This window comes from Bombus pyrosoma, linkage group LG16, assembly GCF_014825855.1.
Source record: "Bombus pyrosoma isolate SC7728 linkage group LG16, ASM1482585v1, whole genome shotgun sequence".
NCBI classification, from domain to species: Eukaryota; Metazoa; Arthropoda; class Insecta; order Hymenoptera; family Apidae; genus Bombus; species Bombus pyrosoma.
This window is the reverse complement of record NC_057785.1, coordinates 4827875-4851904: the sequence shown is the minus strand read 5'-3', so window position 1 is coordinate 4851904 and position 24030 is coordinate 4827875. Positions and strand designations below refer to the sequence as shown.

General features: G+C 36.9%; 5 protein-coding genes across 9 annotated transcripts; 2 read left to right on the top strand and 3 right to left on the bottom strand.

Annotated features, from left to right (window-relative positions):
* Positions 1-83: 83 nt before the first annotated feature.
* Positions 84-1657, top strand: LOC122576744 (nucleoporin Nup35). 2 transcript variants are annotated; one of them, XM_043747469.1, is made up of 3 exons: positions 84-222; positions 511-624; positions 700-1657. In XM_043747469.1, exons 2-3 carry the CDS (start codon positions 517-519, stop codon positions 1549-1551), a joined length of 960 nt encoding a protein of 319 aa, XP_043603404.1. In that variant the 5' UTR covers positions 84-222; positions 511-516; the 3' UTR covers positions 1552-1657. The 2 variants fall into 2 exon arrangements, with proteins under 2 accessions (XP_043603404.1, XP_043603405.1); XM_043747470.1 differs by lacking the exon at positions 84-222 and adding an exon at positions 298-436.
* On the bottom strand, positions 1580-3646 carry LOC122576748 (glucose-induced degradation protein 8 homolog). Its single transcript, XM_043747481.1, has 4 exons — positions 3486-3646; positions 3152-3356; positions 2682-3076; positions 1580-2524 (listed from the first exon to the last, which is right to left on the bottom strand). Exons 2-4 carry the CDS (start codon positions 3270-3272, stop codon positions 2348-2350), a joined length of 693 nt encoding a protein of 230 aa, XP_043603416.1. The 5' UTR covers positions 3273-3356; positions 3486-3646; the 3' UTR covers positions 1580-2347.
* Positions 3647-3846: 200 nt separating this feature from the next.
* LOC122576741 (parafibromin) lies at positions 3847-6817 on the top strand. Its single transcript, XM_043747461.1, has 4 exons — positions 3847-4165; positions 4581-5848; positions 5936-6077; positions 6155-6817. The coding sequence occupies exons 1-4, from the start codon at positions 4035-4037 to the stop codon at positions 6189-6191; spliced, it is 1578 nt and encodes a 525-aa protein (XP_043603396.1). The 5' UTR covers positions 3847-4034; the 3' UTR covers positions 6192-6817.
* Positions 6818-6970: 153 nt separating this feature from the next.
* On the bottom strand, positions 6971-12468 carry LOC122576742 (doublesex- and mab-3-related transcription factor A2-like). 3 transcript variants are annotated; one of them, XR_006319877.1, is made up of 5 exons: positions 11708-12468; positions 11148-11368; positions 9037-9273; positions 7738-8676; positions 6971-7152 (listed from the first exon to the last, which is right to left on the bottom strand). XR_006319877.1 is itself a non-coding variant. In XM_043747462.1 (4 exons), exons 2-4 carry the CDS (start codon positions 11349-11351, stop codon positions 8032-8034), a joined length of 1086 nt encoding a protein of 361 aa, XP_043603397.1. In that variant the 5' UTR covers positions 11352-11455; positions 11708-12468; the 3' UTR covers positions 6971-8031. The 3 variants fall into 3 exon arrangements, 2 of the variants coding, with proteins under 2 accessions (XP_043603397.1, XP_043603398.1); XM_043747462.1 differs by having other exon boundaries at positions 6971-8676; positions 11148-11455; XM_043747463.1 differs by having other exon boundaries at positions 6971-8676; positions 11710-12468.
* A 901-nt stretch (positions 12469-13369) lies between these two features.
* LOC122576306 (GTP-binding protein Di-Ras2) lies at positions 13370-23608 on the bottom strand. 2 transcript variants are annotated; one of them, XM_043746423.1, is made up of 5 exons: positions 23364-23608; positions 23148-23286; positions 22045-22254; positions 19089-19307; positions 13370-18510 (listed from the first exon to the last, which is right to left on the bottom strand). In XM_043746423.1, exons 3-5 carry the CDS (start codon positions 22180-22182, stop codon positions 18277-18279), a joined length of 591 nt encoding a protein of 196 aa, XP_043602358.1. In that variant the 5' UTR covers positions 22183-22254; positions 23148-23286; positions 23364-23608; the 3' UTR covers positions 13370-18276. The 2 variants fall into 2 exon arrangements, with proteins under 2 accessions (XP_043602358.1, XP_043602359.1); XM_043746424.1 differs by having other exon boundaries at positions 23148-23282.
* Positions 23609-24030: the final 422 nt, after the last annotated feature.

Below are 24030 nucleotides of genomic sequence, written 5' to 3'. Positions count from 1 at the left end.
TTCATTACTAAAAAGTATACTAAAACTTCGAAAGTGAATAAATCATGACAATAAAGGTTAAATAATTTTTGTCGGTTTTTCATACGATAGAGGAGACATCTGTAAGTAGAAATCGAATGTTGTTCGTTATTTAAATATTTAATCAAATGTTTAAGCGGCTGTGAATATTTACGTATTTATACACTGCGTTAAAAGTTTTTGGAATTTGTTCAAGTAAAAGTAGTAAGTAGTAAAGATAACATACCTAATTTTAAGTAATATACATTGTAGATATGTACAGTTAAAAATTCTGTATGTATAACCTCAACGGGCCAAAGTTAACATCTAATGGAAGAATATTTAAAGTGTATCAAAACAAACAACATATAGTCTCTTTGATTAAAATAAGAAATATATTAATTTTTTATATCTAACACATAAGCAGTTAATTTTTTTTGTAAATATAAATTGTACTAATACTATGGTACTCGATAAAATTGTAAGCAAATATTTGATAATTTCTTATTTTAGATTTAGATGGAACCAATGGCATTAGGATCACCTGTTGGAAGTCCAGTGCAAAGTCCTGGAAGTCCAGGAACTTCTGCATACCTCCCAAATTTCCTTCTAGGTGATTCTACAACGGTAAATAAAACTCATCAAATTACATTGCACAATATTGCGCAATAATTTAAGTAATCATTTTTATTAATGTTTTAGCCTGCCAAAATAAGTTTGATGGGCCCACAAGATATTTTGAAACAGTCACACATTGGTCACAGTGCACTTACCTCTCCACCTTCTCACTATGGTACTCCAGATTATCGTAGTAATCGTCAGAAAGCTGTGTTCGGAAATGCTAATACTCCTAACACGTCACAAATAGTCACAGAAAGCCACACTGGTGGACCTCCAACGAGAGGACTATTCGATACTCTAGAAACTTCTGAAACTGCATCGCCCTACTTGTCAGCAACGAATCAAAGTATACCTTGCTATCAACCAAGACTTTTAGTGAATAATATGAATACTTCTATATTTAACGATGGTGCAATGAGCCCTAATGCAAATGAATCACAAGGTCTTTTGCAATGGGTAACCGTTTTTGGTTTCTCGCCTAGTGATATGAATACAGTTTTAGCTCACATCTCAAGCAGAGTTCGCGTAGTAGACAAGCATCCTCCACCACATTCACAGAGCAACTGGATACACTTAAAATGTGCTTCAGAATTAGAAGCACAAAGGGCACTCGCGTGTAATGGAAATATAGTATCTGGATCTATAATGATCGGTTTGATCCCTTGTACGGACGAGGGTGTTATATTAGGATCGGATAAAGAGAGTCGTTCGAGAATGAACGGAAGTATTAAATGTTTCTCGAACCTAGGAAGAGTCACTCAATCGCCAGAATACAATACACCACGCACACCCATTAGGATACAAAATGCAAGACCACTGGCAGCTGGTTACAATCAAAATCTTAGTTCACAATCAGTGAAATCACCTGAAAATGTTCCACAGAAATCTACAGGTTTAGTTTCGAAAGCAATGGAATATATGTTTGGGTGGTAATTTTGACTGAAGACAATTGTACATGTTGTTTCGTTAATGACAAATATTATTTAATATGTAATTCTCCTTATGTTTTTATAAAAATCGAATGCAATATAGACATGAATAATCGGAGAGAGGAATATATATATATATATATATAAGATCCCTAAAATGTCTGTTTACGCTTTTTTACTATCGATGGTACCAAATATAAATCTTTATAAACACCAATTATCACATAAAGCTATGTCTAAACTATGTATTTCTCTATTAGTACTTTCTTCTACTTTAAACTATTATCAATATTTAATCGGTTCTATCGTAATATAACATAGCTTACGATTAAGGGACGTTAAAATTACTTTCGCAATGTTGAATAACGTATATTGTATAGATATCAATTAAAATGGTCCGTTTCTTAATATACTCGTGTTATTTAGAAAATATCGGTGAATGTTATAAATATTTTTACAACCTGATAATGAACTTATTTTTGTTGTCTCGTCATCGGTATAATACACATGACGAGACTTATAACAATGACTTCGAATGTTAAAAATTTGCATGATTACTGTAATCAGTGCATTCCTCTCTCTTAATTCGAGTCTAATATATATATATATATATGTATCATCTATATTTTATACATGTTTCTTATAGAAAATAATTAGTACTAAGACTATGTTAAAATGCTCAAGTCTGTTTTTTTCCTAAGTCCTGCTCACATGGTAGACACTAATATGGTACAATCATACGTTCATTTTCTTGTACTAATAAATACATTCATATTGTCCCACACTTCGCCTGGTTACAATTATTTTGGACTCTCAATAGTGGCACTGCCCAAATCTGTCATTTTTGGATACTTCACTTTTTTCTTTTCCAGCTCATCCTGTGCCCAAAGTATCATCTTCAGCAAATTATTTAATCGTGGGCTAGTTGACTCTTTGTGCTCCATCTTCAATATAGCTGCATTCAGCTCGCTTGCTATCTACAGTTTTATAAAAAAAAATATTTGTACTATTAATTATAAAACCAAATATCATTATTGTTTGTAAAGAAACTTAGTCAATATAAATTCATAAATAAAATTATTATTACAACCCATTAAGAATAAAAATTAAATATTACAGACAATAATTGTTTGCCTTTTGCCTATGAGTTGGATGAAGTAAATCACTATAAGGACTCTTATGGGGCTCATCAAAAGCCAATAGAGCTAAAGTACGCTCTAATTCACACAAAATAATATCGTTTGATTCTCCAGCTTCGCTCAGTCTATCTTGAGCAAACTGCAGAGCCTCCTCTATTTTTCCTGTACGAATCAGTTCAATTAGATGCAGTTGCTGCAAATGGAAGTAAAGATATCTATCGTTATCCAATAACTCTGGATGCAGCTGATTCACGAGATCTGTTGCCTCCTGAATACGACCATTTTGAATTGCTTCCCTGATACGAATCCTGTCATCCAAAGAGCTCAGATCTACTGTGGGCTCCACTCCAGACTCTTGTTGAAATTTCTCCGCAGCTTCTTTGAATCCCTCTACACAACAAAACTTGATTGTGACTGATTGATCAGGACACAACAGTTTAAAGTGTTAAGAGAGGAAAATCTAACCTGTAACTAAATAATTCATAATCAAATTGTTCATAGAAACACGTTGTGTGTAAGAATTCTCTTCCAGCTTGGCGACCCATTCATCCTTCGTTATGTTATCCTGTTTCTCCGGATAGCTCATCGTTCTTTGACAATCAGCATCAATGTTTATAACAACTCAATATATCGTAGACTACTATGTACCTACAGACTCAATCGAGGTACCCTATTGACAGATATTTTGGTGATTGTTTGACACAACAGCTGATTCTTTATTGTTTCGAGAGTAAATAAGTTAGAGATATAATCGTGGAAAGTATGTCTTAAGAACGATTCACATCTCTCAAATACTAACAATTCGAAAAAAGTGTAAGCAAATTTCTTGTACAATAAACTGGAAATATTATGTTGAAAGTATATCTTAATAAAGCTGTGTGGAGAAGCTACGAACAACGAATAACGCTTCGTTCGATATTAATAGCAAACACAATCGAAGTATGCCCCAAAAATTAACGTGCACGAATGATGCGCGAGAGTGTATGGTGATTTATTTTTTTGGTTTACTTTACCACCTAAAGGTGGGGTAATCGTTTGTGATCATGTGGTGATCTGTATAACCGGCATTCGCCAGACAGTACGTTTTCGATGAAATTGTGGTCACGTGATCACATTTTTTATAAATTACAAAGAAACGAAATGGTCACCCAATAGGAGATAAATACCCATAAGCGTCGAACCAACCAACGGATCAACCAATCTATAAAACATTTACTGTAAACATATATGTACTTTCATCCGACACTGTAATGCTCACAAATGCGCATAACGTAAAAGTCATTCTTTCCTATCCGCGTTTGATAAAGTAGGAGAAGTTCATACCAACGTTAACAAGGATCGCACAATCATGGCGGACCCATTGAGCTTGCTAAGGCAATATAATGTTAATAAAAAAGAGATAATCGAACGCGAAAATCAAATAATCTTTGGAGAGTTCTCTTGGCCGAAAAATGTAAAAACTAATTATTTAACTTATGGGTAAGTGCTTACTAATTTCCTAGAAAATTAATCGTGACAACTGTAACCTCGAACTTTCTTTCCACCATTGGACAGTCTTCTGCACGATCTCCTTACCACTGATTAAATGCTATACAGTTTACGAGAGGATTGTCAGTATCTTCAAAGATTGATGAATTAATATTCAATTTTCAAAACTAGGAAGAAAAAACACTTTTTGTGCTTTTTATTTTTGCAATGTCTTCCATTATGCGTTTTGTTTTTTTTTTTTTTGTTATACAAATAAAAAGAACATACCTCTAACGTATCATCTTTTATTCTATTTTTTAAATTGATGTTGCTACTAATGTACTGTTTTATCTTACATACATAAATTTCTGCAGACATATTAGAATAATTAACAAACAGGATAAATACAAAATGTAATTTTCCATAGATCTGGCAAAGAAGGAACGCCAAAGGAATACTATACCCTTGAGTGCCTCTTGTTTTTACTCAAACATGTACAACTTACACATCCTGTGTATGTGCGGCAAGCGGCTGCAGAGAATATACCAGTGGTACGAAGACCTGATAGAAAAGATTTATTGGCATATCTCAATGGTGAGACTGCTACATCAGCCGCCATAGACAAATCTGCTCCTTTGGAAATTCCCACTCAAGTTAAAAGGACAGCTGAAGATGGATTGGAAAGTGGTCCCTCTAAAAAGCCACGTTTTGAAGAGACTCATGTCCAGAAAGTTAAAGAGCAACTTGCTGCCAGGCTGGATGCCCCAAAGGAAGCTTCCGTCACAGTGGATAACATTAAGTCCCTTTCTGAGGCAATGTCTGTTGAAAAGATTGCAGCTATCAAGGCTAAACGTTTAGCTAAAAAACGTACCACAATTAAAGAAAACGATGATATTGGAATGGGATCTGATTTGCGTGTTATATTGATGGATGTTGATGATACAAAAGACATAGTTTCTAGAGAAAGACAATGGAGAACACGCGCGACTATTTTACAGAGTAGCGGGAAAATATTTGCGAAGAATATATTCGCAATTCTTCAGAGTATTAAAGCCCGTGAAGAGGGTAGACAGAAGGGTCCTGCTGCACCAACACCTATAGTTACCCCACGCTCCACACCTATGCGCCCGTTACCGCAGCCAGCTGTTTACAATCGTTACGATCAGGAAAGGTTTATCAGACAAAAAGAAGAGACAGAAGGATTCAAAATCGACACTATGGGTACTTATCACGGCATGACTCTGAAGTCTGTGACAGAAGGCACTAATCCAGCTGTTAGAAAACCGCCAAGTAATCCTTCCACAACTCCTAGTTCCGGCTTGCTACCGACTTCCGCTGCTAAACTTACACCGCAGCAAGCAGCACAGAATAAGCGTCCTAGCAGAACTCCTATCATCATCATTCCAAGCGCAAATACTTCATTGATCACGATGTATAACTCGAAAGATATACTACAGGATCTCAAATACGTCAGTAACGAAGAAAAACGAGCACAAGGCTGTAAACGAGAGAACGAGGTCCTTTTGCAACGAAGAAAGGAAGGCGGGCTCACGGTACCATACAGGGTAGTAGATAATCCACAAAAACTTACAAATGCAGACTGGGAAAGGGTCGTGGCGGTATTTGTAATGGGTCCAGCTTGGCAATTCAAGGGTTGGCCTTTCGATGGTAACCCTGTTGAAATTTTTTCAAAAAGTAAGTTTACTTCCTTTGCCATATGAATAATATAATATTCATTAGTACAAGAGCAGAATTTAATTTGGTTAATTTTTATTTTTATAGTTTGTGCATTTCATTTAAAATACGACGAAATGAGGCTAGATACAAATGTAGCACGTTGGGCAGTAACGGTGATAGAACTAAGCAGAACAAAAAGACATTTGGATCGAGCAGCATTAATGGTATTCTGGGAACATCTTGACAAGTACGTATCTATTCATAGAACCTTCAAATATGTATATAATACTCCAATTACTTTACCTGGTATCTTATTCCTTACAGGCATATGATTAAAAACAAGCCACATCTTCGATTTTAAACTTGATCCTGTTCAAGACCACGGTTATCGTTAACATGGGTGCACGATTTTCGCTAGTTTACACACTGAGACATTGTATATATTACTGAGCAAATCAACATGTACATACATATATACAGACATATGAATATTCAAAAAATGCGAAAATTTGTCGAGTGTGTACCCATTTGAAGAGTTCCACTACGAGAGCTTGGCAATAAATTAAGACTAATCTCCACATGTTCACCCAATGAACATATATTCGAACTGAGACATACATGAGAAACAATTCACATGCGTAACATCGTTAATCTTCCAATTCGATTTTACGTAGTATTCTGGATTGTAAGATTAATATCCTCATGTAACGTTCGCGTAGTGAAGTTCTTACTATGGTATTGGTTACTCTAGTATAAACTGATGTGCCTATTATTAAGCGAGCAACAACAAGCATTATTCTTAAATATATAGAATATAAAAAGGAACGTGTTTCGTATATCCATACATGTACCAAAAACAAAGCGACACAAACGACTGAAAAAGAAAGAAAGAGAGAGAAGAAAAGAAAATGTTCACGGTGTGGTACATCCCGTGAAACGTATATTACAGAACCAAATAAAGAATAACTAGTATATCTCGCTTATGTATCTCAGTGTTTGTCTTTTCCTTCCGCTTACTGTTTCAGAGTGTAAATGAAAGAAAAATCCATGAGAATTATTAGTTCTCAACACGATGTCAAGTTCCTTGTAATTCGCTGCACGACGAATCGGGGAATTCCCTGCGGGGTTAACCTCAATGTTTCGCCACCCTAAAAAGCGGGGCCAAAGTAAATCGCTTCTGGCCATCGACAGTTTCTCCAGGATATCCGTACTGTTTATACAGACAATTGAATCTTCCTAACTCGATTACTGGCGTTTTATTAGGTTAGCAGTTACGCGATAGCTGCCGCGAGAAACTTTCAAACCAGTTCCCGAAGAAATACCTAAAAAAAATATCTCCTTTATAGGGACTCCTGTTCTCGGTGCTACGTGTTGTAAATAACATATAAATAGGCGAGCTATTTACGTTGGAGGGTAAGTTTGAGAGCACTTTAAACTCTTGTTTACCTTTAAGTACCTTTGTAGCAAAATAAATAATAAAAAAAGTCAACAATTAAAAAATAATAAATAAAATATTTTTTAATAAACTAAATTATTACAAAACACAATTATATAAAATAGAGAACAGACGTTTTTCTACTACAAAATAACGATTTTAAAAAATGACTTCAAAATTTTCACAATAAATGTCAATGATACATGTTAAACATATAATTAAGAAAATTAACTATTTGAAGACTATTGGTATATACAAATTAAACCAAGGTGATCACTTAAAAAAACTTTAAAAAACATCACGAACTACTGTAACAGATTGTATTTCACGCTCCACGATCAAAGGTCAATCGGTAGAGAGACGAGTATGCCATTGGGACAAGCGATGCATGCTAGAAACACGCTTCGCTTGATCCGGCTGGTCACACTGAACTTTGAAGATTAAGGTCTGCCGATCACGGAAATTCCCCTACCCTGATAGCAACACCATAGGCCACGCGAACGCTCGTTAAGTTCACGTGGAGTTTCACACACGATAAGCTGATAACATTTTCAAATCCGTAATTAATCGGCCTTATCAACAGCGAGCACACGATGTCCTAAGATCTAGAAATCTGGATCAGAGTTATAAATCATTAAATCCGTTTGAAATACAATTTTGGCTATGTGAATTGTCGTGTTTCCTCATTTGAATGGTATTTAAATAAACCCTTCAATTAAAATAAACGAAATCAATCTGTCTAATCAAATAAAAATTCTCCAGTTGCTTAGGGAAATTTGTAACTACACTGAGTGCAATTAGGCTGCACGCAGGGGATACCCGGCAATACTGGTGGTAAATGAAGGAAACCAGGCCTCGGTGAAAGATGATCCGTAACCTGAGCATACATGTGATCTCTCAGCTGTTGTTGTACGCCAGAATTGAAGTAATTGTTATACTGAACATTTAGAGCTACTCCCTCTTGCTCGTGTTGCCCGCTGTTTTTTATGGGTAACGTGGTGCAAGCCGTCGTATCTGCTATATTTTTGGGAAACTGATCGGGAACGATGTTCAACAAGCAGTAACCATCTCCGTAGAAGTTCCTGGACAGACTGGAGTATATTGGAGCCAACATCGTGCCTGCAATATGTTCGTTACTCCTGGTCTCGTTGATGGTTTGAGGTGGTCGAAACGCTGATGCGTAGGTGGTCGAATTGATCCCGAAACTTTCACTGGCAAAGTACTCGATGGCTTTCAGAAGGTCCTGGCCGCATCTTTGCAACACCAATTGTAGTACTGAGAGCTTCGTGTTGGGAAAAAGTCGAGCTAATGTTTCCACTGAAGTCTGCGACACACTGCTCTCTTTTGTCTCCTCTGAATTGTTCACGTTGAATACCAGGCTCTTGTACTTTGGCGGGTTCTCGTTGATCGTCTAAAAAGCATATCGACCAGTAAGATATTCAATATTTTTGCTATTGTTGATATTACATCGATCAATCATGCAGTCTGTTACCTAAAAAATGACAATAGCGCTTCAAGTATCGGTACTTGTCTCAAGTCTTTGTTTGGGTGCTCCAAACTTGTTAAAATGATATAGATATATTTAAATTAAGTTACTAAATGGTTACTAGGACGCGGATACTTATGCAAATCCATATTTTTATGAATATAATTAAAAAGATGGAACTTGGATAGAAAATTGTTTTAACTATTAAATGTCACAGAGATTATTTGCATATTATAGGCATCTTTCTACAAATGCATCAAAATCTGCGGTCAAATGATTACATACTGATGAATCCTGACATTGGTTATTCAGAGAGTCGTCTTTCCTCGGATCTTCAATGTGTAAGCCCTCTTTAGGAGGAGGATCTTCTTCTTTGTTCGTGTCTACAACTGACTTTGGTTCGGTTACTGCCATGCCAAATATTTTCCCTGGAGGAAGTCGATTGAATCTCTGTCCAGTCGCTACTTTAGCCATTTTTAAGGCAATAGCGTCCTCAGCCGCCTGTTGCCTCTTAAGGGCGACCTTTAAATCATAGAATAGATGAAATTAATTTCTGTGAATGAAGAACAGAAATTCAGATATTGGCACATGGCAATGAAAAATGAAGTCAGATCGGATCATGACTCTGAGCTTAATTTATAAATGGACCCGCCGCTTAGCCGATACTGCATATGTGTTTTCTTAACGGCCAATGTCAATAGAGATACATATGGGACCATTTGGCACGTGTTATTCCCGGCCGGACCACCCACTATATTGTTTCACATCGTCAGGATTGTTGAGGAAGTCTGACAGAGTCCCTTTTTTAGATTTTACGCTTCTTCCAAAAAGAATACGATTTTACCAAGAATATTCATTTCGAAGGTCCTAAATCAATAATTATCAGATTGCTGGTGCTTATGTATTTACGATAAATTTAATAATACAAAATGCACATTGTACGCAGAAGTACAGGGTGTTCTAGTAATCATGGTACAATTGTTTGCAATCGACAAGGGGCGATTCTATGTGAAAAGATATAAAATATAATATAAAATTAAAATCAAAATTAAAGTCAAAAATATAAAATAAAATTTTTTCATACGATGATTCATTTTTAAGGAAATCAAATCTAATCAACTCTAATAATTAATTTTTTCGGAAAGAATTTATTACAAATTGACTCTAATAATAAGTTACGCTACAATTTCTAACACTTTCAACATTGTTGATGTATACGGTGAGACTGAACATTTGTTTCAACAATGCTACTGACTGCAATTATTGAATTTCTCACCCCATAGCGAAATATTGCGCAGCAATAGACATTTAATATTATTATCTACTTATCGATTTTGGACATTAAATCATTCATATAATAATTGCGCAGCTTTTTGGAAAAAGATATAGAAGATCACAAAATAAAACGACGTATCAAACAAATAGCGTTGGAAATGAATAGCCTTGCTTCCAGTTTTTAATTTGATAATTATGATCCTTCAAGAATTTTGCACTTTCTATATTCACAAAATAAGGAACAATTTTACAAGAAATATGTGCCATAGATCTGTAGGTTCTCTTTTCACAACGCTAGATGCAATAATATTTCTAACAGAAAACGAAAGTATATTTCTCTTAGAGAGAAGAAATGGAATTTCAGTAGCAGCGTAAATGTCATTTACAATCCTCATATCTTTCAAACGTTGTGTTATAGTAGAATCATTAACGCGAGAGAAATCAAACAAATTAGCCGGTTGATTGGTGGAAGCTAAGTAAGCTCGATTCAGAAGCGAACATTTTCCGTGTTTCACGCAAGTTTGTTTGAGAAACCGGCGGCAACGTTTCCATCGAGCGGATCGAGAGGATGGATGAAGTATCGAGTGTCATAATGCCTATGCAAACAGAAATGAAACGCAACACCGAGCGTTAATGGATTTAATTCCTCTTCTCCCCCGTCGTTTGATCGACTCTCTTTCTTCTACCAGAGGAACAGGAGATCGAGTGGCACAAGTGCAATAGAAACTGAATATCACTTTGTCATTAGTTCCCCCTGACCACCTCTTTTTTTTCAAAAGTCAAGAACTTTTAACAATATTCCGCTCGTATGGAAAATGACGAAGGGCACTGATTGGTTTCATTAAATATCGAAGGTGACGAAGTTGACCTTTTTTTCTCCATTTCCATCTACTCGCAGAGGAACACGAGATGCTTCATTAATTATTGCCGATATGTCAGAAAGATATTATACATCAGCCACCGCGTAGGTTCTCGATTTTATTATTTTATATAAATACGGTGTTCGTTAGGTGTCTTCGTGAACAATGATAAATCCTCGAAATCACAACATATAATAAAAATAAAATTAGTCGAATAAGATATATGAATTGAAATTGGCAGAAAATTAAAAGAACTCTTACCTGAGCAGCCATTACTCTTTGCCTCTCAGCAATCAGAGAACACTTTGGACAAAGACACTCTCTGTAACGACATTCTCTTTTGTGTCCCCTCAACCAAGAAATCAAGCCATGGTTTCTACACCGAGCACACTTTGGTCTCCTCTGCTTCAGCTCACCTTCATCCTCCTCGTTCTCCTCTTTACCTTTACTCTTTCCACGCAACATAGTCTTTTGATCACTCACTAATATCCACAGATTTAATCATTTTGAGTCATCCAACAGTAAAGGAAACAATAGAAAGTATAAATAAAAGTAAAACTTTGTTAACACTACAAAGAAGTAATTACTAGACTGCAGAGTTTTACGCACTTATGCTAAATTAAAGACGCAGAAATGCGTGCAATGTACAAAAATATATAGAATATACAAAGTACGATACTCGTCACAATTTTTAAGACGCAAAACTATAAATTGGTAGGCAATTTACAAAAATTAAAATTTTCACTTATACAAATCTTCGTTTGGAAAAATCCGCAATCTAGCAATTAACGAAACAACTTATTATAGGTTTCCATACTAACACCGTAACAAGATATTAATTTCGTGCGACGATGAAGATACAAATTTGATTATGCGAATAAACGGCGAGAGGAACGAATAAATTGCTAACTATCTGGCGTCGCAGGGCGATTGTTGATAGACGACTGAGTGGCCAGCCGGCTGAAAGAAATCACTCTCTAATCCTCTGCAACATTTGGATGTTTCTGTGGTGGCGCGCGATTGGCTCCGCACCGTGTACACGTTGCCTATCTCTACAGCGATTCCAGCATCCCTCCGGAGGAGCAACAAGACAAACATCCACCGGACCACCCTTTCTTCACGATTGGCCCGCCGATGTTTGTTCTCTTCCGCCACTCCTACCAGGTCACTGAGATCCTCTGCGACTTTACGGATCTGCTGACACTTGCCGATCACGGATAGTAACGAAATGTCCCATTCTTCATAGCCAATATGCCCACTGGCTTTTATACAAAGGTGTCTCAACGAGGTTCAACTAATTTGACAATTTTTGTGATACTTCTAGTTATGGATATACAGTACTCTTCTTCATTCACTGAAAATGTTTAAATAAACCTTTTTCCTTGTTTTAATACTTTGTATAGTACATATTTCTCTATCACGTTCGTCGCCACGAATCACTCAATAATGTGAAATTTTTCTTAGAAGAGATATTTGTTACATTGTAACAATGTTGTCAACGTGTTACATTCATATTCATTAAGGCGGAAAATTTTGTACAAGAAAGAAACTATTCCTTTTTTGAGACTGAAAAAAAGTAAACAATGATTTAACAGTAGAATGACAGTGGTACGAATTTCTTTCTCATTGCTAGCATATATGTACGTCATAACCATTATAATACATTGAGGACTAAATTTCCATACTAAACAGAAGAAGCTAAGCTTGAACAAGTCGACTAGTCTGATGAGACGTTTCAAGGTTCGATATAGTATAGTATTAGAAGTCGATGTATCTGACGTAAACATTGAAATACATAACAGATTTTATAATCCGATATATGTCATTCCCGTTGTGGATTAACTTTGTCCCTGATGTACACACAGTGGTTACAATGAATATTGGTATACTATTTTTTTATTATAGCATTTACATAATAATTCATTCAAGTTGTAATTCATTCTTGTAGTAGTATTATTGTATGACCGCAAAGATTTGATACGGTGAAAATGAAACGTAGAATCTGGAAAAGAGACACTTCATTGGAAAACGAGGGTATGTGTCAATACTTTGTGTAGCTACCATAATAACCACTTGACAGTAAATCATTTGGTAATATGAAATCTCGGTTAGAAGATATTTAAATGTGTTCTATTGATGTCCATTAAAGTAGAAAATTTTGTATCAGCAGGAAGAGTTATTTTTATTATGAAACTGAAAGAAAATAGAGCAAAGTATTATTGAATGGCTTGAATAAAATATATGGAAAATAGCAGTGTATTGAATGAAGGTGACCAAGACTAGAAGTCTGCACTGGACTGAAGAATCTTATACCCAAAAATTATTTCTCCTTTGAAACTGAAAAAAAAAAAAACGAATACAAGAGAATATTGTTGAATGATGAAAAAAATATATAAAAAAGAAAAAAGAATATGATACTTATATTTTGAATGGAGATGGCCCAGGACTGGAAGTGGAGTGATTGGTTGTAGAGAACAAACTTGTTGCCAAGAATTAAGATTGTATAATTCGCAGGTTTTATAATATTTTTTTCATTTTCTTCACGAGTACAGATTCGTAGCCGCTTAAACGGTTCTGGAGTGTGGATAATAATAATAAACGAGCCATCGCAACAATAAATCGATCATTGTCGATATTCGTAATGTTATTAGTTTTTTTTTTTCTTCATCTCTTCTTCGTTTCGCTAAATATTTAAAACGTTCTTCGTGCCTTCCTAAAGACGCACACCCGCGAGTATACTGTGGAACGCGTAGCCATGATATGTGATTCCTTCGTTTCCGTCGATTTACGACCGATCAAAGGTGGGAGTTAACCAAATTTGAATAATCCCTTAAAACACTCACGGATCTTCTATTTAATTTGCACGATCAGATAATTGGTTCTCCTTTTTGATTGTTATACTTTCTTCTCTGTTTTTCTATTTTATTTTTCATATTTTCTGCTTCAACCTGAGTTATATGGATATGGTAGATCATTGATATGATTATTTGTTGATATGGTAAAACTTCGTTGATTTTTATTTCACGATATCGATCACAGACTTACTTTTTCTCTAACACCCACCATTGTCCCCCTTCTCCTCCCCCACCTTCGATTCAACCGCATATTTTTATCGCCAGTTCCTTAAAACTCATTTTAAACACGCTTTCTCTTCTTTTTTACACTGAAATTTCTGCAGGAAGCTAAGTAGACAAGCGTTAGCTTTGTTTCCTCATCATGGTCGTTAACACATATCATTTATGGTTCCTTCTCCTCTCCTTTCTTTCGTAAAGTAATGAGAAGATACGGATATTATCGAGAGAATGCATGTTTTTAAAATCGATCATCACTTAACAACAAGCTTAAGCCTAAGTGAATTTCCCATAAATAACGACAACGTATTCTTTGGAATTTTTAGCACGAACGACCCTGTATCCTTCCTCTCTCTCTCTCTCTTTCTCTCTCTCTCTCTCTCTCTCTCTCTCTCTCTCTTCAAATACCTAATCGTAGAACTTATTATTCGAAGACGATCCCCTTTTTATCCGATCTTCTCAGTATTGTTCTTTAGTTTCACGACGATTATTCGATTTATTTTAAGTGACAGAGTCGATTTGACACATCGACGCTCTATAATAAGTTCACTGGAATTAAATCTATGGAGAGAACGACGAAGAAAAATCGAATAGAAGATTTCTATCCTGAGCTGGACTCGAGCCAGAGTTCATTCGCGTACGAAGGCAAGCACTAGACCACTGCGCCATTATAGAAGACTCGTAGTGAAATAGTTAGTTACTTACAGTACACTATCTAGATTTTTACATCTTTAAGTAAATATATCTGTAATATAATAGACAATTTGTATTCTCATTAATATTGCACCTATTTGGATATTGTATCCTCCATATTTTCTATCTCTTATAGAAAAATTGAATCAAGCGTTCTAATCACTCTGAAACTTATTAGTTTCTCTTACAGTAATTATATCTATGAATTTCTATAGTAAATGCTTCTGATAGAAACGTTGCCTATTTTTTTAACGTTTTAATCTACCCAATACCGTCTTTTTAAGTATAACATTTTTGTTTCAATTTTCGTCTTCGAATAACAGTCGCGATCAGATTATTGGAAATATCGTACATAGGTACATTCGTGGACACACAATAAAAAATAAAGCGTAATATCGTAAGAGATCCATCGTGTTCTGTTATGTTTCGTGGTCGTGCGTGCTTTGGCAATTATAATACGATAAAAAATTGATGCTCTCGATGTATGCGTGTACTTTGTTTGGCGCGTATAAATATTTCAAAATTGAGCGGGCGATCTACCGCGCACGCGCGACGGACGCGCGCGCTCTTTGAACAAGGACGAAGTAATGCGACTTCACTGAAACAAATTTTCGCTTCGGCGTAACGTATTTTTATCGCGAGGAAGCTTCCAAAATTAATCCTTTGAAAATCACGATTCAATATACGTATATAAGACGAAGCGCAGTTATACAATGTTCTCGACGAATGCTAAAAATCGAACACCAACATCTATAAAAAGGATCGCCTGATTTCGCAGATAGAAAATCGTCAAAAATCGCGGTTAGAGATTTTCCAACGTGATTAACAAAGGATTAAATCGGAAGTTATATTTGCGAATTGTTTGCAAAACTGTGAAAACAATAGAAATCGACCTACGATCACGCAGAAAAAGCTCACAATTTATACAAATCACACCGATTGGCCCCGAAAAAATCATAGAATACGATATATCGATTTCTAATTCGCATGTGTATGTGTGTGTTTTCCTCGTTTTTCCCTCCCTTCCTTCCCTTAACTTGTCACCCTTTTTCTCGTCACTCAGCATGCTGAGGGTCGATTTCATAAGGTCAGATTCGCCTTTGACTAGACTCTTTTTAACCTTGCATCTAAATATAGCATGCAGGTATGTATGTATATACAGACTCATGCACAGATACGCGAGAGCATCAGGCCGCCAAGAAATTAATGCAACACTGACCATTACATTGTGACAAACCTTTTCAACCTTGCAGTAATTCCAAGAAAACAATTTCGACGTGGATGACTTTTCTATTCACTAAGAGATATATAGGTAAATGAACTTTTTTTTATGTACTAGTTGCTAATAAATTGCAGATTTTTATGCAGTCATGCGAAATTTGAAATAATGTATAAAATAAATATATAAAATATTCAAAGAATAGTACATGCTATAATATTCAGTCAGTAAAAAAATTCAATAACTAGAATTTGCATAAATATCCACAATTCGTTTGTTAAATTAGATTTAAACGACAATATGGAGTTTAAGAAACGATGAATCGACATGAAACCGGCCCTCATTCCTTAAATTGTGCACGCACGTACCTGATTGTATGCTCACGGTTACAATACAGGATATGCGTGTTCCTTTCGTGAAACAACCGCCCAGTGATTCGCGATTCGACAATAATAATAATGATCATGGTAATGTCATTGATCGTTTGTCTATCGTAATATCAGTGGGACAACGTATTTTATATCCCGTTAACGCGTTAGACAGAATTACAGCGTTTGTTTCTTAAAGCTATCGGTACGATGATTGAACGCCGGCACGAGTAGACAAAACGACGACCACGTATAAAATGGCTGGAACCATAATTCGTTGATGTTCGCTGGAAACAAGCAGTCACTCTACCGACCAAATTAGAGACTAATTTATCATCCACTCGTGCCTCCATTGCGTTTCTTAAATGAAAGGAAGCTTCGGCTCCCACAGATACAGAGACGTCATCGAATAACAGTTAAATACAAAGGAAACTATAGTAATCGGTCGCTCCAACAAAGATGAGCTGGACAGTCAGGGCAAATTTTTCAAGCTGATAACACTCATAATGTCTACTTCTGAAGAAATTGGCAAAAATTCCTAAAGTTTGTTTTAAGACATTCTCCTTCGCCCTCTCTATTTGTTTATCAATGATAGTAATAGTAATACTAGAGGACAGAGATATCATAGTGAAAAAGTTCGCCCAAACTCGGCCCAGGAACCTCGGTTGCAACAATAAACGCGAGTAGCAAGATGAACGAAACTCGAGTCGAGGAACAAACGAGTCCTTTGCGGCGAGTCCCTTTAATTAGCGTCTCCTCGCAAACACTAATAGCCTACGTCTGTGCGTACGACATACAGGAGGGAAACACTAAAATTTGGGTCAACACGGGAAACGCATGGTGCCTAATGACTCTGTCTGTGTTTGTTCGTGTTAGTACACGTATGTAAGCCTTTCTGTGTGTTGTCCGTGTACGTGTAAGTGTGTGTAAGTACATGTAATTGTATCAACCAACGTGTATCGAGTAATAAATCCTAATTAGCATCGTTACAAAAACCTTACAACTATTCAACAAAAACCAATCTCGTAACAACTTTTTATCTAATTTTGTCGTTTCTCGTTCGCATGTGTTTCGCCCCTATGCTCCATCTCCGGATGGAGAAAACTTGTATGCGATACTAGTCCCAGAAATTGATCATCGCGTTAGTAGTCTCGGACAGCAGTCTCGGAAGATTTTCGTGAAAGAGCGTTGATTCTGTGTTGGATCGTTAAACCTGTTCGGTATACATCTCATCGTACATTAATACATATATATCAACAAACGTGGTCGAGACTATAAGCTTTGTACTGGCTGCTCTTTCAAGGAAAATCCACGTTGTTCCGTTGGGCACGAAAAGGACGATCGCTTTTTGTCAGATCGGTTACTTGGTCTAGATCGGTTCTATGCCGGTCAGAACGATCGTGTCCCTTCCATATAGTAAGCTCGGGATAGTCGAGCGGATGGTCAGAATGTATAATGATCCATTAACGAGCCGACTGGTACAGAATGAAAAACGCGTCGTTGGTCTCGTGAAACCTAGAAGACGGACCGAGTTACGTCGCTCTGTATCAAAATTAAAAAATCTATCAATAGTATAGTAATACGGTTTGGTTTAGAAAGAGACTACAAAGCGGCCCTAATGCTCTGAATCGACCGTCGTAACAATCGGCACGTTATTATCCCTCTTACCGACGCACAACCTCACAATCTATCCGATCTCATCGTTGAAGGACCCACAAACGTCCTGGAGAATTATTTGTCTGCGCGAGAATAAGCTTCTTAATGAAAAAAGAGCATTAGATACACCCTGTACGACACGTAGTCTCACGGATATCTATCGTCCCTTTCGTTCGCGCAAAATCTAATCTATTCTAACTACTGGTCGTGTCGAGACTACCGTGGCCGATGCCACGCCGGGTCGAGAAATCGCCGACTGATTCTGTTACTTTTGTCCTTCGAATAACTTCTTCTTTTTCCTTCTTTTTCTTCTTCCTTCTGGTCGTCTTCATACACGATGCACCGTGACTTCTTTCCATTATGGCTGCTCTAATTCTGCTAGGTTACATTACGCAGCATTTTTCCTTTAGACTGATCGCATTGTTGCTTTGTACAGGCTGCAACGATACAGATCTGTTCTTCTCGAGCATCAGCAGGTCCCGAAATAATGCATTTACGTTGTGATTCGTCTTGGCGGATGTTTCCAGAAAACCACAGCCCCAATTCGCGGCTTCTGCTGCTCCTTCGCTCATCGATACCTCGCGCACCGATGGACTCTCGTCGCATTTGTTCCCAACCTGTTAAATAATGAGAATCAAATAGAAATATCAAATCATATTGTTATTCTTCTTGTGGAGAATTTATAGAAAGATTGCTTTAAATATGAAAGATGGGAAAAAATGAGGAATGTCCATTTTTCGTAATTTTCTACTTTATGATAGATTTTGTTTCTGAGAACTGCGACTGGAGAACTATCGAATTACAATGATTATAATGTCCAAAATATCTCCATAAAACAGCGTTAAAGATTTCGTGTACTGGTTTCATTCAGTGGTTTGTTTCACTCTGCACTGGAACAAAACAAGGATAAAAATAATTAATGTTCTATTACTCATTTTTACGATGTCTAAGGTATAAACTTCGTTTTATGAACAATACAGTTAAATTCATTAAATGTTCTTGCTCTCGTGAACTAAAATATTAATTTTCTCGATAAAACTATTTTATGGCACTCCTTGTTTTCCCCTACTCTTCAAGTTATATTTATTCTGTAACATTCCTCGCTTTCTCACTTTAATCTTCATATTATACATCATCATTTTGTTAGAAAAATATGACAACTTGAAAACGAGACAACCAAAAGAATAGGCCTTACCAGCATTATAGGTATCTGTGACACGTCCTGTCCCTTAAGCTCCCTAATAATAGCCCAGATCGGTCGTAGTTCCTCGAGGCTTTGCCGTGAGCACACCGAGTACACCAGGATGAAGGCGTGACCTTTGCTTATGGAGAGCCGTTGCATCGCGGGAAACTGATGAGACCCCGTTGTGTCCGTAATTTGAAGCGTGCATATGTTTTTATTGCAGCTTATCACCTGAAATATTCGTAGCATAATCGTCCCATTTCCGCCCGTTTGAATATCTCTGTTAGTTCGCCACGCTTCTCGTCGCAAACACAGCACGGGTCTCAACAGTTCCACCAACGAAGCTTTCTTATACTTTCTTTTTTCTCGTTTCGAAACTTCTTCGATAGTTTCAACGAGCTTGAAACTGACATTGCATCAATCGATTAGGGAATAATCTAAATCTACTTACGATCACGATCGATGACCGCTTAATCGATGTTAGAAATTGAGCAAACAATCAATTGAACGGGATCGTCGATAATTTGAATTATCCACTAATCGATCGATCGCGCAATCCCAATCGCAACGCGATCCATAATATTCGTTATTAATGTCGGTAAGGAAAAGCCTTCATTAATATATATATATATCACTCATCTACTGTAACAATGACATAACACAAAAATTATGATTTTAGAAAAAACCTAGTTTGAATGTATTGAATCGTTGTAACTTTGTTAGGACCATATCTCTATGGTTAAAATGTGACGTTAAAATTCATTGAATGAGCGATATATCGATAATCGACGACAACCATTAGAAATCGATATACGATAACATAAAACATGCATCGATTGAAAATTAATATCATTCATGTCTTAAAACATTCAGAACAGGAAGCATCGTTAATTATGAAATAATAGAGGGTTGATTTAAAAGTTAAACGTATTCAAATGGTATTCGAATCGTATCTCTAACCTAACCCTATTATCTCGTTTTCTGGCGAGTTATATAACAATGTCGAGAGAACAATGGATTTGAAATGCAAATAAAAACAGAGGTAGAAAACGTTGTTCGGTCGAGGAGATCGATTGTTTACTCGCAGCTCGATTCTATGTGAATCTCGTGATTACAGAACGAGATAATGGTTAGGAGATGAACGATTAGAACAATGATCTTGCATCATGTATGACTCATCGGTGAAGCATCAGCGATTTACGTCACGACGGTCCCTGTTACTTATCTGATCGGGAAAATCTATTACCTCTGTTTCATATACGACATACCTCTACTACTTGCATCGCCTGTCCGATCCAATTCTATACTACTTCCTCGGTTAATTATCAAACGTGCGATAGTCTCGATATACGAGATCGCGAAATCGATTTAAATGATAAGAAATGCATTAACGTAGTATCTAGGCTGTTTCGATATTGAAACACACGGAAATTGAACTAACCAACTCTATCGAAATTTACAGGTACATATCCTTGTACAACATGGTAGGCCTGCAACATTTGCTCTAATACGATTTAAAAATTGGGGAAATTCTGCACACAACATAGCAGGCAATGAGAATTTTCAAGTGCAAGTATTATAACTCGATATTTGTTATTCGAGCAAATGTGCAAGAATTCTGGAATACATACGGAAATTTTTAATTCATTTCTAGGAAAGTAGCAATTTGGAGCTTTTCTGGTGAAATTTCTGATGACATTTTTTACAACAAACATAAATGGAAATCGTGCATAAATCAACGAAAATCAGAAGATGAGAATATTTTGCCAGAAAGGAAATTGCCCTCGCTTACGTAATATACGTAATACGTAATTCTCTTAATTGCAGATTGTTTCAATAAAGATATTTCTCTTAGTTATAAACAGAGAATAGTATACTTTTGTTAATTTTCATTCAGATTCATCAAGATCTCTGCGATAACACGGATTCGCATAACTCGACATATTTTTGGAATGTGACTACATCGTGTTATACGAGGGTACCTGTATTCCGTCTTTGAAACCTTAAATGCAAATGTAATATTAAGAACGTATATTGTCCTTAAAACCTTAAATACAAATGTATATAAATGTATATTGATAAAAATTTGTTGGAATTGATCAATTTTGCTTCTGATTAACTTAATTAAGTAAATAAATCATTTGCTAAAAAAGATACTAAAATATTTTACACACTAGGTCGCTTTTGAAAGTATGGAAAGTAAAATTTATACATTCCATCTCTGAAAAGTTAAATAGTAATCTAAATACATACTGATAAAATTAAAACATTCTTTGAAAATCTGCTGAAATTGATCAACTTCACTTCTAATTGACTTAATTAAATAGATAAATGAATTATCTAATTATACAGACAATAAAATTTTCATATATTATGTCGGTTTTGGAAGTATGAAAAATAAAATTCGCGCGCAATTGAATCTAACCGATATCTAGATCAACCCCGTGGCTATATTACGAATAAGTTACGGATTTTTACGTATTCACATAGGAAATTTAAAATTGCACAAATGTAGAAAATGCATATAATATGAAAAAATATACAAAGTACATATATAAATTACAGTACGTATTATAATATTCAGTGGACGAAAGAAATTTCTGCATAGATTACACTTGTTCAATTTATAGAAATACCAATTTGCATAAACCTATATTTAATGCAACATATTATATTTTTTGGTCTATGAAATTTATCTTAATCTAATTATTCTTAGAAAATTGTAAGTCACCGATGACCCCCGTGGCAACTATCATGCTGATTTATAAAAATATCAATTTGCATAAAAATCTGCAGTCTATAATTTTGAAATTCGATTTTCTACAAAAACGGAGCATCGCATAAAAAAATTGTATACTATATTTCCGATTTATCTTTTCGTGTAAAACCAATCCTTTGCTGATTTTACCGTGATTACCGGGACACCACGTATAAAGTATACTAATTCACGCATCCTTCTTAGGCTTACCTGTCTGTACGTATCCTCGATAGTGGGTATATAGGACTCACGAAAGGTTCCTTTCACGAAACGCAGCACGAGAGAGCTTTTGCCGACACCGCCCGCCCCAAACACCACCACGCGATAGTCGTTGCTCTGCTCCGGCATCCTGACATCTGCCGTCCCGATGATGTTAACCCCCGCCAGTCGGGGTCCGTCCGTGATCCCGTTTAAATCTGTCTGTCGCACACGACGTACAAAAGCGAAATTGACTCACACGCCCACGGCTTTTTGCGTAAAGGCTGCAGCAACCCTCCGCCACCCTAGAATCTCTCCTTCCCTCTTTTTACGCCTCTGCCGGTTGCTGTTTACATTGACCAATATATGTACTCTCTTTATTCGACTCCCACGAGTGCGATGACGTTTAACGACTGGCTGATTTAACTACAAAGCGAACCACTTTGAGCATAAATCAAATTATATATGGATTATAACACTACTGTATCTTCAATTATCATCAAATGATTGAATCACAAGTTGAAAGCTTAATGAATAAAGTCAACGTGGAGTCATCAAGCTACTGCTCCACGTGCTATCTTTTTCGTCAGCAATTTTCCAATAGATTGTGTAATTTTTTAATAGAACTTTTTTCTTTTTTTTTTTTAGCGATATTGGAATGCTCGATTGACTGATTACTCGGCGAGAAAAACGACGGCCCGATATAAATGCCACTTCAAAATCCTCTTACGACCCGTAATCATCCCTCTATATGTGTATGTATTCAACAAGTGATGTTTGAGACTCGAGTCTCTTGTCAACGTTATCAAACAACGTTTTCACTTCGGAGGCTCAATGGTAACATCGACGACGATTTAAGAAACGTGTGAATCGGGTTTCAATATCAATCACTACCAATCACTCTCGAGATCATCTAAAAAGAACGAAATAAAAAATAATCAGTACAAACAGCAGAGAGGTGCCCGGGAACCCCGGAGCGAGATATTCTTGACCAATTACTGAACCACGACCACGGTTAAACGTCGACGCGTCACGAGTCGCATTAGGCGATAAGATCACGATCGCATTGACCCGGTGATGCGGAGGGTCTGCAGATAATAAAGTGCCTGGTGAACCTTGTGGGCCAGACGATACCGCCGTGCGCTCTCGTTTCGTCGAACAAGTCACTTTGACTTCCAGAAAACCGATATAGTCCCTGGAGAAGACGTTCCACTGAAGAAGACGTTCCCGTGTGCACTTGCTTGCCTCTTCTTCCTAATTCAAAAATCAGTAATGAACTTCACAGACTGGAGGTCGAGCTCCGTTAAGGTTCAAAGGAATCCTCTGCCCACCGAAACAGTCAACGTGCTAGACCAAGGAGCCTTCTAGGAGCCGGGACGATAATAACTGGCCTGGCCAAGGATGCTCATGCAGTGTCGATGTCCTGGCAAAGCGGGTCACCTGTCCAACGTTCAAGTACCTTAACCACGGCAGTTAATTAGCAAATGATCGATCGACGGGTGTTGCGCTCGATTTCCACCGGCCACGGGATCAGCATATTCTCAGCACTCTCTCTTTCTATGTCCGGCCACTCGCTACCGTGAACTTTCACGATCTCGATGGAAAACGAAGCGCACGCCCTCCGCACCGGGGCTCACCCCACTCCGCACGGCCGAACGTGTGTATGTGCGTTAGGTACGTGCGCACTACGCCGAAAGTGCCGTGGAAAATCAATAGCGCGTCCGTGTGCCGGTGCACACGCACGTGCACCGTCAACTATGCGTGATTTCCAGTCCCACCTACCTTGCTTTTGCAGGACTCTGCTTGCAACTCAACTCCTGTTCTGTTCTCTCACACAGTTCTGGTGAATTGATTACGTACAAGGATGATCAGAGTGACTAGCTTGGTGACATACTGCTATGGTTTCCTAAAATGCTGATGTAGACATGATTGAGAAAGGATTCGACAGGAAGTGTTTAGTCTGAAAGCAAGGATATTGTAAAGAGTTCAAAGACATAA

Excerpts from the sequence above, each read along its gene's own strand:
- LOC122576744 (XM_043747469.1), top strand. The coding sequence starts at position 517 with ATGGAACCAATGGCATTAGGATCACCTGTTGGAAGTCCAGTGCAAAGT. Across the intron at positions 625-699 it reads TTCTAGGTGATTCTACAACG|CCTGCCAAAATAAGTTTGAT; the intron begins GTAAATAAAACT and ends TTAATGTTTTAG.
- LOC122576748 (XM_043747481.1), bottom strand. The coding sequence starts at position 3,272 with ATGAGCTATCCGGAGAAACAGGATAACATAACGAAGGATGAATGGGTC. Across the intron at positions 3,077-3,151 it reads TATGAATTATTTAGTTACAG|AGGGATTCAAAGAAGCTGCG; the intron begins GTTAGATTTTCC and ends TTTGTTGTGTAG. Across the intron at positions 2,525-2,681 it reads ATCCAACTCATAGGCAAAAG|ATAGCAAGCGAGCTGAATGC; the intron begins GCAAACAATTAT and ends ATAAAACTGTAG.
- LOC122576741 (XM_043747461.1), top strand. The coding sequence starts at position 4,035 with ATGGCGGACCCATTGAGCTTGCTAAGGCAATATAATGTTAATAAAAAA. Across the intron at positions 4,166-4,580 it reads ACTAATTATTTAACTTATGG|ATCTGGCAAAGAAGGAACGC; the intron begins GTAAGTGCTTAC and ends AATTTTCCATAG. Across the intron at positions 6,078-6,154 it reads TTCTGGGAACATCTTGACAA|GCATATGATTAAAAACAAGC; the intron begins GTACGTATCTAT and ends TATTCCTTACAG.
- LOC122576742 (XM_043747462.1), bottom strand. The coding sequence starts at position 11,351 with ATGTTGCGTGGAAAGAGTAAAGGTAAAGAGGAGAACGAGGAGGATGAA. Across the intron at positions 9,274-11,147 it reads AAAGAGTAATGGCTGCTCAG|GTCGCCCTTAAGAGGCAACA; the intron begins GTAAGAGTTCTT and ends TATGATTTAAAG. Across the intron at positions 8,677-9,036 it reads ACCAATGTCAGGATTCATCA|ACGATCAACGAGAACCCGCC; the intron begins GTATGTAATCAT and ends TATGCTTTTTAG.
- LOC122576306 (XM_043746423.1), bottom strand. The coding sequence starts at position 22,182 with ATGCCGGAGCAGAGCAACGACTATCGCGTGGTGGTGTTTGGGGCGGGC. Across the intron at positions 19,308-22,044 it reads TCGAGGATACGTACAGACAG|GTGATAAGCTGCAATAAAAA; the intron begins GTAAGCCTAAGA and ends CGAATATTTCAG. Across the intron at positions 18,511-19,088 it reads CACAGATACCTATAATGCTG|GTTGGGAACAAATGCGACGA; the intron begins GTAAGGCCTATT and ends ATTATTTAACAG.